The 19,927-nt window shown below is 33.8% G+C and overlaps 1 protein-coding gene across 1 annotated transcript in view; it reads right to left on the bottom strand.

Moving 5' to 3' along the window:
- The window catches only part of LOC134842785 (transmembrane 9 superfamily member 2-like), an 86,944-nt gene that overhangs the window by 4,195 nt on the left and 62,822 nt on the right, over positions 1–19,927 (bottom strand). Inside the window, exons 6-9 of the mRNA XM_063859275.1 lie at positions 7,187–7,349; positions 5,681–5,929; positions 4,428–4,825; positions 1,626–1,794 (exon numbers count right to left, since the gene is read on the bottom strand). Coding sequence (XP_063715345.1) covers positions 1,626–1,794; positions 4,428–4,825; positions 5,681–5,929; positions 7,187–7,349 — 979 coding nt within the window. The remainder of the gene's footprint in view (positions 1–1,625; positions 1,795–4,427; positions 4,826–5,680; positions 5,930–7,186; positions 7,350–19,927) is intronic.

Raw genomic sequence — 19,927 nt, 5'->3', positions numbered from 1 at the left:
TTTCTGAAATTTTCCAAAAAATTACAGAAACGTTTTCTCCTAATTTAAAAAGATTTGGGCAGTCTTAATTTGAGGCTGAATTTGCAACCCCTGAGATTACTCTGACTGCTCCCAACTACAGGTTAGGAATTTCAAACTTTGAAAAAAAAATAATTTTCATGAAAATTTTTTGAAAAAATGACCAAAAACGTCATTTCTGGAAAACTGCAAGGTTTTGAGCGTCATATTTAGAGGCAAAACTCGGAACTCCTGAAAATACTCTGACAGAGCCTCACTACATAGATGGTAATTTAAAATTTTGGGAAATTTTTTATATCCAATTTCTCTGAAAAATTTTGAGAAAATCCTAAAAAACGTCATCTCGAAAACCATAAGAATTTGAGCAGTGGCAAGACTCGCAACCCCCTGAGAGTACGCTCACAGATTCCAAAAACAGGATTGAGATCTTCGACATTTTGGAATTTTTCAACATTAAGTTTTTTTGAAAATTTCGGAGAAAATCATAAAAAAACGTCGTATCTCGAATACTACAAGGATTTGAGCAGTCATATTTAGAGGCAAAACTCACAACTCCGGAGAGTACCTTAATAGAGCCTCGCCGCAGAGATGCGAAAATCAAATTTGGTGAAATTTTTTATATCTATGTTTTCTGAAAAAAAAAATCTACGTTTTTGAATATTTTTTGAAAAAATCATAAAAAACGACATATCTCGAGAACTAAGTGAAATTTGAAGGCAAGATTTGCAACCCCTGAGAGAACGCTGATAGCACCCAACTACAGGGTAAAAATTTCATAAATGAGAAATTTTTTTAATTAATTTTTCTAGAAATTTTCTGGAAACTCGAAAAAACCTTAAACATAGCAATATACGATATAGCTTAAACGTGAAAAAATTCTTTTGTTCAACATGCAAAAATAATACGTTGAAAAAGCCTAAACATGTCGAGATAATGCAGCCCGCATTTAAATATATAATAGATAGATCAAAGTTTAAAAATTTAGGAGACGGGTAGACACAATCAAATTAATTCAAAAAGCAGGTATACAAACAGACAGACAGACAGACTTAATTTGGCCCCGCAAAAAATTACTGAAAATTTACCTAGCGGAAAACTAATTGAGAAATTTTCAAAAGCATTGCAATATATGATATAGCTTAATAATGAAAAAATATTTTCGTTAAACATGCAAAATTATTATGCTTAAACATGGGCGATATGTCACTCGCATTTAAATATAGCATAGATAGATAGATAAACAGATAGATAGATAGATAGATAGATAGATAGATAGATAGATAGATAGATAGATAGATATAGATAGATATAGATAGATATACATAGATATGGATAGATACGGATGATAAATTTAGAACTATTTTTGTCCTGTTCAGCTTTTTCTGGAGAATCGCTGTAAGACTCCCTCTCAATATTTTTGGATCTTTCGGTGGCCTGGGTAATTTTTATTTCAACCTGAAGCTGTGACCACGGATAATGTTAGGTCTCGCACCAACCAAATTTCGAATGAGAGAAAGGCGACCTTTGTCACTTTATTTTTTTTTTTTCAGATTGCTTCCATTTTGTCAAATTGTTTCGGAGGCAAGGAGAGGTATCGTGTGTGGTACCTGGAAATAGTTGACGCAGTATAGGAGAAAGTAGAACGCAGTGGATCCGGAGGTGAAGAAGGAGCGCCACCACCAGTTGTAGTCCTCGGCACACAGGTGGAAGTAGCACAACAGAATTGAGGCCTGCGCACATGTCATCATCAGGATCAGCGCCACCAGAAACAACAGGCTACAACACAACAATGCCAATAATTTCAAATTATACAAATGCAAGGCTGAGCTTCATGCCATTTGCGACTCAAAATAGACTGACTGTGATTAAAATCAAATGAAAAGGAAATCAAAAATTGAAAAACAGCCAACTAACAGTTGGAAAAAAGTAATGAACGCGAGGAAACTAAAAAAAAACAGACTGGTTTTTTCAAAAACCTTCAGCTTTTGAATTTCTAAGAAAAAATAGATGGCCACAGAGCTCTTCTGATTTAAAGAACAATTTACTTTTTCGTTCAAATTACCCCAATTTGAGAAACTGAATCAATAGGTAAAATTTTCATTTCGCTGGGAAATCTGATAATTAATTTCCATTTTCGAAATTAGAAGTCGATCATGTTTTTCGTGACCTTTAAAATTTTGCTGTTCGATAGTGGAATTTGCTTTCCTTCTAACCATAGAGCTGTACTGAACTCAAAAGTAAACACAAGTCAAACCCCGAAAAACCAAAACTGACCGTGAACAAATTCTAAGACTTTTTCGTGAAAAAAAAACAAAAAAATCAGCAAGACCTATATAAGAGTACTTACTACGTTCAGGTCTGCGGGAGTAGACGGGGAGGGATTTCTGGAGCAGTTAAAAATGTGGCAACTAGTGTGGGTTGACAAACTAAGGGCAAAGAGGGGAAACTTGGTTGTCAAAGCGGGCGAGGTACGTGTTTAAAAGCCGACTGTAACCCGACCGCAGTTGAGAAAGCTTACAGGGTGGTTCTAGGAAGGGACTGCTCTGATGGGTCAATGCTAGGTGGAATACAAATTACTTTTGAGGGAGGCGTTTCTGATAGGAACTTGCTTAATAGGTTTGTATAGTTTTGTTTTAAAAGGGGCTTGTAGTGGTTAAAAACGAAAGTGGAAGCTTCTTCTGAGTCGTTAAGATTTAGTGACGGGTTTTGGTCGGTAAAGAGGGAGTCTCTGTCGTCTTTAAAAGCACTATAAATGGATTTTCGGTGGTTACAGCATCCTGGAGGAAAGCTGAACCTTCAAAACAAAATGGGCTACAGCAATTACGCCGACAAAAATAAACACACTCGAGCATAAACAAACTCTTGCAAAAAAAAAGGTCCCGTTCGAACTCAAGCCAAAAGCCTTTGCCGTCTCAAGTAGGTGTGTTACCGTTAGCCGCATGGTTGATGAAAATTTCAAAAAAATTCCTAGACAAATTAGTCAAGTCAGAACTGCCACGAAAAACTTTACCGAAATTTCAAAAAAAAAATCAAACTTGTGATACAAAAAGAATGACACAGCACTCGTTGATCTCTCGAAGAGCAGTCGTGGTCAAGTGGGTTAGGCACATCTCTCTTAACACGAGGGTCATGCATTCGAATCCCGCTTCGATCACGGCTGGAGAGGTCCCAGTGTCATCCGCCTCCTCAAGGTGGGACCGGCTGCGGCAAAATGGATGACATCTCCCCCTCCCCCACGGTTGGTCCTGCACTGAGCAGGCCGGGGGCAAATAAAAAAAAAATCTCTCGAAGAAAACAACATTAAAACTTTTTAAATGAGCATCGCGAAAAAAAATAGCAAAAATAGGCAAAACTTCTGAAACTAAACTAGTTGACCACAACCGCAAAACATTGTTTTTATTTAGAGTAAAAAAATGCCCACATTTTTGGCAAATTTAGTGCTGCAGCAATTTAGGCAACAAAAAAGCAGACAAACAGAAGTCCGACAAAACGTTTCGACACGCGGACAACTTTCCGCTCACAAAAAAAAATCAGCGCAAATTAACGTACTTTTGATTTCATAAGAGCCAAAGATAAAATGATTCAAAGGAATGTTAAACTATTTCTCAGCCCGAAAAAAGTCTAAATTCCGATTTGATAACGCTTGCTTAACGCAAGCATAAACAATACGTTGTATTAGTACCTTGAATTGATTTGAAACGAAATTGCTCAAAAAATTATAACACTAAGTTGCTTCAAGCTAACAGCATCCACTCTCAGAACAAAAAAAAAACGAAAAAACATTGAAATAAAATCAAAAAATCGCTTGAAAACTTTTTATTTAAAAATTGTCTCTGCGTATATAGAAACAAAAATCCATGAATTACAGTTATGTTCTTCAAAACTAGTATATAAAACAATGGAATTTAAAAGAATAATACTTAAAAAATCACCCAGCAAATAAGCCGACAAACATTGGGACGAAATTAATTATACCTAAAAAAATTAATTTTTGTCTAAAATTTTTTTTCAGCTGTAGACCCAGTACCCTCATCAGCTCAAACATAGCAACTCTTGACCAAGAACTAGAGATGTTAAAAGTGCAACTTGGGTGAAACTGGACATCTTCAAAGATATCGCAAGTGTAATTAACACATTTAGCGTGGGCACTTTGATTGCTATCTCACTAGTTACTGAAGAAACATATGTCAAAATCTTAACATGCCGACCTGGAAGGGTCTGTAGTCAAAACTGGTGTTATCAATCCGGTTATACTTCAACTTGGTTCAAGAGTATGCATAAAAAATTCTGCTCTGACGCTCATAACAACTCGAAGTATAGCAACCTATTGGACTCAATTTATTTTCAGTACGATATTAGATTTGATTGTCTTATTTAAGAGATGAATTTATAATGAAAACTATACTGACGTGAACATGTAGTAGAACATATGGGACCAAATCGAGTTGAGGATAAAGAAAAGCTGGATGAAGATACAGCCGAAGGGCAATACTCCTCCCATCAGGATACTTGGCAAGGGTTTCGTCCAAAAACTCTGCTCGGGAATCGTCCTGGGGATAGGGTTGGTTCGCACTGGGTATTCTATTACATGTTTCTTGAAGCCAAAGTAGGAACCGACGAAAGTCAGTGGTACGGAGACTCCGAACCAGAGTCCCACCAGGGCACAAAGGGTGGGGAAGGGGACGGCGGCCGAGCTTCCTTGGGTCCAGAGGAAGATGTTGAGGAAGAACACGATGGCGAACACGACACCAGGACACAGCATGGCAGTCATTAGCACATTCGAGTACCACTTCAGACCTCCAAACACCTGCAAACCATCAAACAAACTCGTATAAACCAAACAGAGACAAAACAAATGGTATCTTTTGTAAACTGAAAAAAAAAAATTCAAATATGAAATCAAACCGATTTTTTACATAAATAAGTTAATTAATTTTTTTTGCTTTAAATTGTTTTTGAGATACTAGCAATATTTCTTCTAACTTTTCCTTTGATAATAATAATAAATTGTTTTCAGGCAGAAAAAATACAAATTCATAAAACGATACTAGTAAAGTTACAATCTGGAGATCACCATTGGATCTACCGTTCCATTTTCAGGCGCCTCTGAGAGGAAAAATGAGTTACTAATTTTAGATGTTTTGAGAAATATAATGTTTCCTTGATAATGAGAAAAACATAGCCAATAGACAGTTGGAAAAGAGTCAATGAACGCCAGAAAATTTTTTTAAAAACTCAAGTTTCGAATTTCAAGGAGAAAAATAGATGCCCTTAAAGCTCGTTGAAATTCTGGAACAATTTATGATTGAAACTTTTTTGAAAAATTAAGCCAATTTGAAAAAAAAAACAATCTGTAAAATTTTTATTTGGCTGGGAAAATCGATAATTAAACTCCCTTTAGAAACTAAAAGTCGATAACGTTTTTTGTGACCTGTACACTTTTGCTGCTCGATAGTGGAGTTTGCCTTCCTTTCAACAATGGAAATGAACTGAACTAATAAGAAATCAAAAGTCAAACCGCGAAAAAGTAAATTTGAGTCTGAACTTTCCTGAAAAAAAAACTTTAAAAAATCATCGCGACCTGTATAAGGATCTGAACTAAGTTCATTGACTCTTAACAAGGCAAATCATCGACTCATTAAAAGAACTTCGCGGGACTGACCTTGTACAGTCTTGCAGACACGTATCCCGAGATCATTCCGAATATGACATACAGCACCAGCACACACGTCATCAGTGCACCCCTATTGGCAGGGGAGAGGAACCCAAGACAGGCGAAGATGAGGGTGACCACAGTCATGGCCAGTACCTGGGATCCAGTACCGATGATGACGGAGAGAAGCATGCCGTTCTTTGGGGCTCGGAAGACGTCCGCGTGCACCAACTTCCATCCGTACTCCTCAATTGCGTCCTAGTTAAACAAAAATCAGCTCAAATCAATCAACTCGTACCCAGAGAACAAACTCCTTATTGAAAAACTAGAAGCTTAAAAATTCAACAGAGGCAAAGGTGAGCTTCGCACTACGAGCGATACAACAACTATAGGATGAAGGCACGCTTAAAAATTATGACGCTTAAAAATTAGCAAAGATTTTTTTCGAACTATGTCACAATAGAAGTAAATGGGAAAACGAAGGAAAAAAATTAAAAAAACAGAAAATACTTTCTCGTGTTTGAATTTAGTTTTTTAAAGAGGTCCTAGCAGTGTTGAATTTAGGCATTCAAAAAATTGGTGCCAGTCTTATTGATCTCAAAAATACTACCGGACGTTTTAAAGAAAAAAATCGGTAAATAAGCCGAATTAAAGCCTACATCCAACAAGCTGAAAGTCAGCAACATAATTTTCGTCAAAAAACAGGAAAAAATTTCATGTTACGCCCACGTAGGATCCACGATAGAAATATAAGTAGTGTATGTAATATGTATGCAAAGTAGGTTACATAATTTGGAAACTGAACTGACAGAGCTAAAAGCCGAAAAACCATCAAAAGACAATTAATATCAAAACTCTATCATTATACATAAAATGGTTGGAGTTCTAGATATGGCATGATTAGTAACTAGCACCCAGTAGTTAAATTTAAATTATAAGTGATTAAATTATAAGCATAGCAGCATCATAAGTGATTCGACTGATTTTGTTAAACTAGTTGTTAACCCGAAAAAAGTCTATATTCCGGTTTAATAACGCTTGCTAATCGCAAGCGTAAACACACTGAATGTTCATGTTTGCTCATTGCAAGTCATAACGCCAAATTCATAAGTCAAATTCCTCGCAAACTTCTCCGATGCCACGTAGGAACTAAGAAATGTTGAACAACTAAACCATTCGGAAATGTATTCTTCATTCCGTACATGAAATCATCAAACTCAAGTAAAAGCAATGAGTGAGCTAATCATAGAAAATAAGGAAAAACTAATCGATCACGAAAGCGGAAAAATAATCGATCGCAAATGAATAGGGATGGCATTGTGGCGCTCCGGTAGTAACGATGCTATGCTCAGCAATAATATGAAGCGGGTTCAAATCGCAGTAGCGCTCTAATTTTTAAAGCGAGCTCTTGCAATTAAGTCATAGTTTAATAGGCGCTAATTATATGCGGTCTTGTCATCTTAAATAATCAACCTCCGGGCTGAGTGACTTAAAAAGAACATAGAGATGGTTTACTTCGGCATTGTCCAGTTGATTGTACTTGGCGATGTCTCTGTGGAGAGTGCGGAGCAGGATCATGGACACCATTCCGGAGAGGAAGAGGACAATGACGACACTGTTGATGATGCTGAACCACTGGATCTGTGGCTGAGGCATGCTGTCCAGAATGTAGTCCCACCTAAACCACTCACGCCTTGAACTTAAACCTTATTAATGTGAGTAAATTAAAATTATTAATGTAAATATTAAACCCCTCTATCAATTGATAGGTTGATGATTCGAGACCCAGCTTTATCCATACTCGCGTAAGAGGAGAAGCAACCTTACCAAGCCCAGAAGGATGATCGTCCTGGGTTTAGGTCTTCAATCAGGTGTCAAAAGAGTTTGCCATAATGAGATGACGGAACCACATTTATGCACAGAGGTGGAGCGGAGCTTCGCAACACTTGCGATAGGAAAAAACACAATGCGCAACAAAGTAGTGTTTGAAAAAAAGACAGAAGTCAGAAAATAATTCTTAAAAATTATGTTGGAAAAAATTAATTGAAAAAACAACTTGACAAAAGTTGAAAAATAACAGCTGCGAAAATTTCATATTTTTATCGGATGAAGTTCATAAACAGCCCTTAAAAATGGAAATCATTTACCGAGCGGCAACAAAGGCGACAAGTTTTGGATCAAAACCTGTTGAGCCGAAAAGGAAACTCGTCATAAAAAAATTCAAGAAATTTAAAAGTTTTTACGACCCATCCAAATGGAACCTGATCTAAACTACATTTTATGATTGGATAAATTAGATATTTTACCAATGTAAAGTATTTAATATTAACCAATCATGATCCATCTAACTAACAACCCACTTATTTGTAAGTGCTGAAGTTACTTGTAATTTCAGCACCAGAGAGATTTGAATTTAACTTAGAAATTAGTTGGACTCTCCCGAGCACTTCAGCAGCCGCAATAAACCAGTATACCCTAGATCTATTGAGCCTAGCAGAGACTAGTTAAACAACCTGAGACTAGATAGTATAAGAGTAAGATTAGGATCGGTATTAGACTAAGAAGTTGCACGAATCTATCCGGCCGAAAATAAGATAGCGTGACGAGCAGACGGTGTACCCTATCCGAAATTACTCTATGAGTTATACACTCCAGTCCTAACTCATCTGGTGCGACCATAAGTCTCGAACAAGACCTTAATAGCTTAGAATTAACCAAAATAGATTAGAAATTAGACAAAAACATTTACAAAATGTTATACGACAATAATTTAATCGAAATGTCTCTACGACTCAATAGATCAGAGCCAATATTCCGAACCATAACAGAACTACCCGGAATTGGAAGAAGACCTCGAACCAGAGACGACATACGACAAAGTAGAAACTTGCCATATAGCTATATGATAGTTAGGCAAAAACCAGAACAAACTTTTATATTTAGAATACTACTGGCAATGAATTTAGATTTTCATTTGCAAACATAAAACCTTGAAGTTAATCTTCAAAATCATTTCAGGCGCTAAACAAAATTATTAATATACAATAACGATTGATAAAAAGATCTAAGATCGTTTTCCTAAAACTCTGCAGTAATATACAAAACATGTTTGAAAAATATTTATTGAAAAATAAAAAATAAAAATTAGTAGCATGACAATAAATGGTTAGTAATCATAAATCATCCTGTTGTTCCAGCTCCATCACCTAAAACATAACAGCAATCATAAACCCACTAATATCATCAAAACACTAAATCTTTCCTTTACACACATTTAAAATTTTATTAAAACTTAAATTCACTTAATTTTAAAACCAGATCATCAAGGCTTATCCTTGGATCTTAAATCATTTTCTACTTAATTAAATTTCAAATTTGATCATCAAGGCTTATCCTTGGATCAAACAGAACAACTTTGTTCTCCCCCACCCACTTAATTAGTGTCTAACGACCTCAAACGTCGATTCACTACCCAACCCTTTCTAAAGACCTAAGACTAATAGAAATTTTTAAACAAAACTAATCATTCAAATTAGGATAAACAGTGAAGAACTTCGGTTATTCATCCTTCACTTGACCCCCCCTCTTACCAGACCCAGGATAAATCTTAGACTTAGTAAGTTTAAAATAGTATCTAACGAACTACTCGCGTTCTAATTATACCTGAACCTTGTGGATCGATTTACTATTCTCCAACCCTTGAACACAATCACTACCCCTAAGTAAGATTAAGTAAGTTAACACCTTAACTTATACTAGCCACGAGAAAGTAAAAAATCATTCTTCGGAATCGATATACTTTTCTCTCCAACCCTGAACAAATAGACCCAGGTTAAGCTAACCAAAAAATCGTAAGAACTAACAGTTTAGGAAAATAGAAATCATTTAACAACCTTTTGCATCCGTCATCCTAAACCTTATGTCATTTAAAAACCTAGGAAATAAACAAACAATCGTTTTACACAATTGTGAAATAGATAACAAAAAATACGACCTTGTAATCACACCTCATACACAAACAGTTGGATACATTCGAACAAAACGACAAACACTAAAAAGAAAAATAATAACGAAACAAAGACAAATAACACGAAAAAGATTTTCAAAAAATCGAAACGCATTTTCAGAATCAGAAACCAACAGTTTAGACGAACTTTACAAACTAAAAGAATCAATAGATAAAAATTGCCCACTTCACGATCAATTATATTTTTCTGACTCAGAAACAACTTCAAATTCATCAAAAAGAGGAAAAAGAAGAATAAAAAAGCAGTATAAACACAAACCAGTACATTTATACAATTGGAATCAACCAATTCGACACATTAATAATTACATATTAACAGTCATCGAACGAAAAAATGAGCTCAACGCACACCCCAGGTGAAGAAAGCCCAGATGATGATGAAATCTTTCCTTTTATAATAGATGCAACCACTGATAGAGGACAGCATATATTTTGTAAAAATTTACTATTAAATTTATTTGAACCCGGAATCAGTCCATGTAAAACAGAGTTCCCAGATGTAAAAATCAAAAGACAAATCATAGACCACTACTTAAAAGATATATGCAACATAACACAACAGTATGGAATCTACTCCATAGAATTCACCTCACCAAACCATAATAATAGAAAATATACAATTCAAACAGACGATCTTGATTTAGAATTTTCAAAAGTTTTTTCAGAATATATAAAAAGCATCCAATATCATAACTCACAAAGAGCAAACTCCATATTCACCAATGAAGTTTTCGCAATAATATATAGTTATATTTCGATATTAGAAAATGAAATCCCAATAACAAATGTCTCACCGACAGAAACATCTAAACATTTAAGAGTACGACATGAAATCACACTACTCTCTAGTTATTTAAACATCATTAAAGAAAATTTCACGAAAAACGACGTTTCACAACATACAAAACACGATCTACAAAAAATTTTGGCATGGTTCATAATAGATTATTTCACACACAATATTGATTTAATTGCACAAGCAAGAAAAAATTTTAGACCCCAAAACTCGAACGATGATACCGCTATCACAGAACAATCAGATTATGTTTGGGACCCCGAATGGTCTCATCCCGCATTTATAAGCTTCCCACAATCAATCTCAAGTCAAGCAATAAGTACGATATCTTACATAAGAGATTATGTAAAAATAATACCATTCACCATTGATGCAACACCATTAAACTATAATACATTTTTGCCCGATACACAAAATAATAGTTTAAACTCTACAGTCATACACAACGAAAACCTCAATGGAACTAGGAATCTTACTCAACAAGATATCCAGACACCATCACACTTCATAAATGAAGAAATTGTACACACAACAACTACACAACAAAGTATTTCACCAATACGCCCAAATTTAACAACACCAAGAAATACAAATCCTTCACAAACACAGGTAACCTTACAATCAACCGTTAAACCTTCGGTTGCCCCTAAATATTCACATATGGATTACCAAACATACAGACCCATGACAATACCATCAAAAACACGCAAAACATTCACTAGAAACAACTTTACAGACCATAATTATAATTATACACATCCATCAAAAACATATAATCAACCACAAAGAAATTTTAACCAATATACAAGATCTCGAAATTGGGATAACCCAATGACCCAACCTAATTCAATAAATTTCCAAACAAATCCTCCACAGGATCACAGTGAAAATTACCCATTTTTTCAACAAAATAAAAATAAAAAACAGACATCTTATCAAATGGATTATTTATCCTCAGATGATGATTTCTTACAACCAGATATATTTGCACAAAATACTCAAGAATATCGTAGACAAGGAATACAGAGAACACGTACAAATCATAGAAATTTTTCTCCACAACCAATAGATGCACAACATCAACAACCAATTCAACAACAAAATCTAATTAATACACAATCTTTTCAACCAATTCAACAACAAAATCCAATGACTGCACACTCGTATCAACCATCACAAATGCAAAATGAAATACCACTCCCATATTATCTCCAACAACATGAAATAACAAGAAACCAACTTTCAAATTTTTCTCAAATGCCAAATGCAGCAGAATCATTACAAATGACAATGAATCCATACCTTATGGGTGGATCATCAATAACATCAAACAAACCTTTAATGGTTTTCACAGGAACAGACCCTGAATACTCTGTAGAAGATTATTTAAATGCAGTAACAGCAAACCTGATTTTAAATATTGGACCTGAACCAATTAATACGCCACTACATCAAAACTGGATACATCGACGCACAGCGTTAATACAAACAACCTTAGATGGCGCAGCCCAAAAATGGTTTTCAGTACTACCTCTAGAAATAAAATCAAACTGGAAAAGGTTTACACAGGAATTTTCAAAAATGTTTGACTCCGAAAGAAACAAACAACAACAAAGAGTTTTATGTAATGAAATTCGCAGATTACCAAACGAAACCATCAAGCAAATAGCAGTACGAATCGAAACACTAGTTCGAAAAGCATATTCATTAAATACACATGACTATAAAAACACAAAGATGACAGAAATCTTAATGATGACCTTAACACCACAATTAAGGAAAATAGCAATAAAAAAGAGAGCATCCCATCCTTCTTCAATTCGAGAACCCGATTTAGATTTTCGAAAACTAGTAGACAAATTAGAACAAGCAGAAATCACGATGAAACTAGAAGAAACGGAAAATCTGAAATTACAATACGTTAACAGAATTGAAACGACTCCCACTAATATTAATAATATACAGGAATCAGAGACAGACCTCGTTGAAAAAATCACTGAAATACTCAATATTTACGAAAAGAACCCAAACTTTAAAGGCAAACCATCTTTCAAAAAATGGTGTAATTATTGCCGACGATACGGACATAGTATTTCCGAATGTAGACAAAAACAGCAAGACAATCAAATTAAACCTCAAAAATATAAAGAACCAAATAAATCATTCCATCAATACATGAAAAAAGATCAAAACCTACCGAACAAAACAGTCTACAGCAACAACAGTTCAGGAAAACCACTCCCGAACAATACAAATTATACAAGAAATCAATCACCATATAACTCAAGTTATAGAGGAAGATCACCAGAACGAAGAAACACGCATAATTCATCACAAAATCACTACAATAGACCAAATAGTCGAAATAACTACTCCAGATCACATTCAAATACACAACGATTTGTTTCTAGATCTAATTCCCAATCAAGAAATAACTACTATCCAAACAACCAATCACGAAATTCATCATACGATAGGAATAGAAACTACTCCTATAATCGAAATAGAAGTTATTCAAACAACCGAAACCAGAATTACCCGAACAATCGATCAAGGAATAACTCATATAATAGATCGAACTATAACAGACCAAACAACAATTATCAAAATAGATCGCGAAATAATTCACAAAATCGACACTCAAGTTATAATAATCGTTATAGAAATTATTCCCAATCACCACACCGGAATAATAATAACTATAATAATTCTAATAATCGCCACAGAAGTAGTACACCTAAACATCAAAGACATATTAATCAAGTACAATCTAATCCAGAAACAACATCAGACCCTCCAGGTATTGATGACACAGTAACTGATACGTTACAACTCAATCAAATAAACTGTACATCATCAGATTCAGAAGGTGATACTGAAAACACTCTTTCTATCAATATGATAAAAGTCGAAAATGACTATGAATCTGTCATATATGAACAACCTTTTTCATCACACATATATGAAAATCAATCAGAATTTCTTCAAAATTATTACACTACACCCATAAATTCCACACCAACGACGCAAGAAACAAATGAGATTAACACTACAAATCAAACCAATAAAAATATCAAAACAAAATGCTTGAATACAAACCACATTTATCAAAATATACAAAAAGAACAACCCAAAGAAAAAATTTGGACAATACCATTTCTCTTAGAAAGCCCAAGAAATAAAGAATTTCAACCACCAGACCTTGAAATAGATTTTTTAATTGATTCAGGAGCAGAATCAAACATAATAAACATCCCCACATGGAATGAAATAAAAACTTTACACCCAAAGCTAACACCTCTTGAAACCTCCAGTAAGTTAGCAACAGCACAAGGATCAACATTGATAAACTACGGAAAAATCCAATTATTTCTCCTCCCCACCAGAACAATGGAGCAAAGCAAAATTTTAAATAAGCCATTTAAACAAATATTCCATATCACTGATATTAAATATAATATCATTGGAATACCATTTATTTCGAAGTATATACCAACAATTAACATACTAAATAGTAAAATATTAATCAAAGATAAATATACAAAAACAAAAGAAACATCCTTAACATTTTTTCAAAGATTAAATAAACAACCACCATTCTTTTCAAAATTCTACCCGATATTTAACCAACAAAGAAAACACCTAAAACCACTATCAGGAAATATCTATAATTTTTCAATCAAACAAGTTCACCAATATGATAAAGAACAAAACAAACAAAAATTTTATATGTCAGATTTTGAATTCAAACCTATTCACAAATTTTTCAAAATCACAATCTCATCCATAAAATATTTGAAAAATTCGAATTCAGATATCATTTCCTTACATGTCTATAACAACACACCTTACCAAGTAACATTACCTTTAGGACTTCTAGGATATTGTGAAACCAACGTTACAATATCACCAATACACGAAAAAGCTTATCGCGTAAATAATATACTCCAATTACTAGATATTTGCCAATCTACAATTCTTAATGAAGAATTATCTATAAATAATATAATAAGTAACGAAAACAGAAATACGGATTATTTCACAAAAACTCCATATTTCAAACCTACATTCAACATAAGTAACTACACAGAGGACCAACAGAAATTTTTAACAATGTTTAATTTCCAACATTCACAAATAACACAAGACGAATTCGAAAAGTTAGCCAAACAGCTAATTAAATATTCATCAGTCTATGCAACATCAAAATTCGATGTTGGAAAAATCAGTTCATCACTACATCTCCCGTTAAAACCAGACGCAGTTTTCAAAAAACAGAGAGCAAGTAAAGTACCAATTCACTTACATGATAAAGTGAACAGATTACTCGATATTTTAGAACAATACAACATTATATCACCAGTTAATAAAGAAGAACAACCAAAAGGGAACACATTTATCAACCCCGTTATCATTCTAGCTAAAGGAGAATCATTAAAAATCGTTCTCGATGCTAGATACCTCAATTCACTTATAGATGAATCAAAATGTAATTGGCCCATTGAACCAATACAAGTTATTTTAACAAAAATAAACGGCAAATACTTTACAACCGCCGATATGAATAGTGCATACAATCAAATGCCACTAGATGAACAATCACGACGTTTAACACAATTTGTTATCGGAAACCAACAATATGAATTCAACCGCTTATTCTATGGAATATCCATAGGACCAGCAGCATTTTCAGCTTTTATGAGCAAAATTTTTAGACCACTAATACTCAAGAAAAACGCAATCACCTATTTAGACGATGTTTTTATGCAATCACAAACAAAAGACGAGATGTTCAATGTTTTAGAAAAATATCACCAAATACTTCAGAACGAAAATCTGAAGGCCGCCCCCGATAAATCACACTTCTTTTTGACAAGAGTTAAATTCTTAGGACATAATATAGAAAGAAAAACAATCACTCCATTGAAATCACGCATTGACGCTATTCAAAAACTTCAACCACCAACAAATAAAAAGAAAATCCAAGAATTTCTTGGAATGTTAAACTTTTTAAGTAAATATGTTTATAAAATGCAATTATATCTACGACCATTTTATAACATCCTTAGACAACAAAATAATTTTGAATGGAATACAGAACATCAAACACGATTTGAAGAAATAAAGAAACTTTTAACTGAACAAATTTCAAACACAATTCCAGATTCAAATCAACCATTTTATGCAATGTGCGATGCTTCGAACTTTGGCATCGGTGCAGCACTATTACAATCACATAATGGTACAAATAAAATGAACCTCATATCAGCAAATTCTCGATTATTCACTCAAGCAGAGCTACGACTCTCAACTCCAATGAGAGAATGTACAGCCATAATATATACACTGACAGAATATGAATTTCTGATACTTGGATCAAAACACCCCACAGTTTTATTCACAGACCATAAACCAATCATCTTTCTCTTTACACAAAAATCTAACCCAAACCACCGAGTTTACAGATTTCAACTAATTCTAATGAAATTTCCAAACTTACATATAGTTTGGACTGCAGGAAAAAATCTTGCATTACCAGACACCTTAAGTCGAAATACACCACCTGAATTACTTACACGAAAAACAACAGTTGAAATACCCAAAAACATAAAATTCTACCTTGCAGAAAACGAAACATCACCCCGATTGGAATGCAAATATGCAGTAAAAACTGATATTGAACAATCACAAATAAATAGTTTACAACATTTCCCACTTTATTTAGATTGTCAAAATAATCATTATGAAGTTGATCTACTTGGAACATCAACTTTCAAACCAATCCCATATTCTCAATGGATAAAAAATAACACCCAACAAAAACGAACAAAACAACACCCGCCTAAGAAAGACCATTTTCCACTAATTGAAAAAGAAGATTTAACTGATAAAATAAATTTATCAGGACCACAAACAAATGATTCAAAATACACAATAAATCAAGTTTTTGACCTTCACGACCCACTTGATACAATACCCTTATCTAAATTCGAAATTGAAAACATTTTTCTCCCTCCAACAGAAACGATTACAATTTCAACACTGAAACAATATCAAAATCTTGACCCGATAATTAGACAACTAAAATCATGGCACAAATATAAAACTAAACCTGTCAAGGCAGATTCAACCATTCTAGGAAACAAAACACTCCTCCGATACTTTCGCAAATTTAACAACACAACAATTAACGAAAATACAGACCTTTTAGAGTATAACCTGAATGAATCTACAGTTCCCTGTCTCCCTTTAAGTATGATTCTTATAGCTTTTAATATTTCACATACACAAAATATTAAAGGACACTCTGGATCAGAAAAAACATATTCAAATTTTATACAAAATTTTTACTTCCCAAATGCACCAATTTGGATAAAAATACTATGCAATGATTGTATAGTATGTCAACTAAATAAACCTTACCCAAATCAAAAACAAATAGCACAAAAACAAGATTTTAAAGGACAAAGTTTGTACTTTAATCATCGTATCTCATTTGATACCAAAGGACCAATTTCACCCTCATCCGAAGGAAACTCCTACATTATGGTAATTGTTGACGCATTTACACATTATGTAGCAATTAACCCAGTACCACATTGTAACGCTTATTACGCTTACACAACACTCTATGAACACTGGATAGCAAAATTCGGACTACCAGAAATTTTAGTTACAGACAACGGTACAGAATTCATAAATAATGAAATTATCACACTATGTCATTTATACAACATTAAACACAAACCACGTACATCTCATGCACCTTGGACAAACGGCTTAGTCGAAGGTATGAACCGTTCATTACAAGAATATCTCAGATGTATCATCAACGGAAATGATACAAAATATACCGAATGGTCAGCAGATGTAAAATTATTTCCCTTAGCATATAATTCACAAATTACGACAACTTTAGGAATGTCAACATACGAAATGGTTTTTAACCAAAAGCCACGCAAACCAATAATGTTTACAGCAAATTCTCATAAAAACGCACAAGGTTATTGTCAACCAAATAAAGACTCAATTTGTTATAACCTACCTTTACATACACACGATGAAGATCATTTTCATCACCCACAAATTCTTAAACTAGCCTCCGGTACACACACCGAATGGATTCTAAATAGAGATAAAAAACACAATGAAATTTATCAAAAAATAACAAAAAAGTTATTACAAAGACAAAACATTAATGAACAAATCAATTCACGTTTTACACCAGCCTCCGAATTAAAAATTGGAACATTTGTTTTAATACCTAATTTTAATACTCAAAAAGGAATTTCTAAAAAATTACAACCCCTTCGAAAAGGACCATACCAAATAATTGCAAAACCCACTGATGTCACATATAAAATTACCGACTCAAACAAAAAAGAAATCGTTCAACATCGAAACAGCCTATTACCTTATTACCCAAAAGAATACGCACTCCGCGAATTAACTCAATTATATTCTTTCACAGGATTAAAAATCATTCAAAATGAACCACATCTGAAAAACACAGAACAAAATGATAACCCCACCGAAAATCAAAACACAAAACCAACCGCCACCAAAAACAATACACAAAACCATAAAGAATCCCCAAAACAAAGAAAAAATAAAAAAATGACCGAACAAATAATACCCCAAGAACAAATCGACAAATCAGAAAATAGAAAAACAACAAGACTCCGAAATCAACCACGTAAAAACTATAAAATATTCATCCCCCAATCTAAAATTTTAAAGAAAGTGGAATTTCAAAAGTAATTTTAACATTATACTTCACAATCTTGAAACCTCCGAAACATTTTCCATTTACATTTTTCAAAATAACATGCTGACAAGTACGCAATAATTCTAGTTCAAAATAGACCAATAGGATTCATCCAATCCGTCACTTTCTCTAACTCAAACTAAGACCAATTAGACGAATCATATAGAACTCCAGGCACATCTATAACTATAACTTTACGACCTCCAGGTCAAAAATAAGCAAACCACTCCAACTTGACAACTAAAATAAATATCACCATAATACCGTACCCCTCCCTTATCTAATAACCCAAAGATCAACAATATTTCCCCAACTCAGACCACGAATACCCCCAAAACAAATTTGTTAACTTAGCCTAAAGTAACAAAATGAACATTTCATTTAGCCTAAAGTATAAAAATCTCACCATACCCCGGATCATTTGACAAACAAAAATAAAGAAAAAGACGACCTCCCGATCACCATGAAAATTGCCCCCAACAATTTTTTACAAAACTCAACCCACTTGTCAAAAAACTAATAAATAATCCGACCACACTTGAAAATCGCCTCAAACAGCAAAAAGTATTCGACCAAGAGATCATTTCTTAAATGCTCTTCTCTCAATCAGTTACTCAAATACTCATAAATCTTAAACATTTTTTTACAATACTTGAAACCTTTATAATATTTCTTTTTGATATACTTGAATCTTTTCTAATAATCCTAATCATTTTTTGTAACATTTTTTAAATTTTCTACACTATATTCGAACTATTTCTCCAACTTTCCAAAACCCTTGATTATATCCACAGGTACGATTCATATAACTTGTCTAAATGATACGAACAATTTTCAGTAGAACTGATATTTTTTTATTGTTTGTAATTTTCATAACATTTTTATCATCCCTCATTTTGACAATATGCAAATGTATAAAGAAAGCAATCATCACATTTGCCCTAGCAACAATTTTTCTAATTATTTTTTTGGAAGAATATTATAATAAACATAAACCTTCCCACTAAAGTAACAATTCAAAAATCCATCAAAAATTGCTACCCAACAGTCACAGAATCAGTCTTCACCGACATCATCCCAAGATAACCCAACACCACCTTCAACTACTCAAAATCCTCAAACATCTACACGAATTTCTTTTCAAGACAATCCATACACTTTTGAAGAACGACATGCTCGTTTATCAGAACCACTAGAACCAGTTCAACGACAAGCACCTCTAAGCGAACCAACATATAACCTATACCCAACACTACCACAAGAACTAAGTAGAATAAGAAATCCTAGTCAAAACCAAAATACAGTCGAAATAAATAGACAAATTATACATCCTCGACGAAACAGAAATTTTCAAACTCCCCGAGTTCATTTTGATATACCTCAATCCCCATCACAAAACACTCCAGAAAACCCCATTGGTATATTACCAGAAACCCCTACGCTTCTTTCACAACGTAGCACCTCAAGCCTACCATCAGATTACTTAGGTTCAACACCAACATCTGAACAAATACGTGAAAATCCCTTTAACCCCCCAAACCAGGCATCACGACTACCATATTGGACAACACATTCATTTACACAAGGTGAATTAAATTTAGTCAATAATCCAATAGATATTTCTACGGATACAACAACATCCTCATCACTACCAGAAACATTATC

Source organism: Symsagittifera roscoffensis, chromosome 3 (genome assembly GCF_963678635.1).
Source record: "Symsagittifera roscoffensis chromosome 3, txSymRosc1.1, whole genome shotgun sequence".
NCBI lineage: Eukaryota > Metazoa > Xenacoelomorpha > Acoela > Convolutidae > Symsagittifera > Symsagittifera roscoffensis.
Note: the sequence above shows the minus strand (reverse complement) of the source record. Positions and strands in the feature narration are given on the sequence as shown.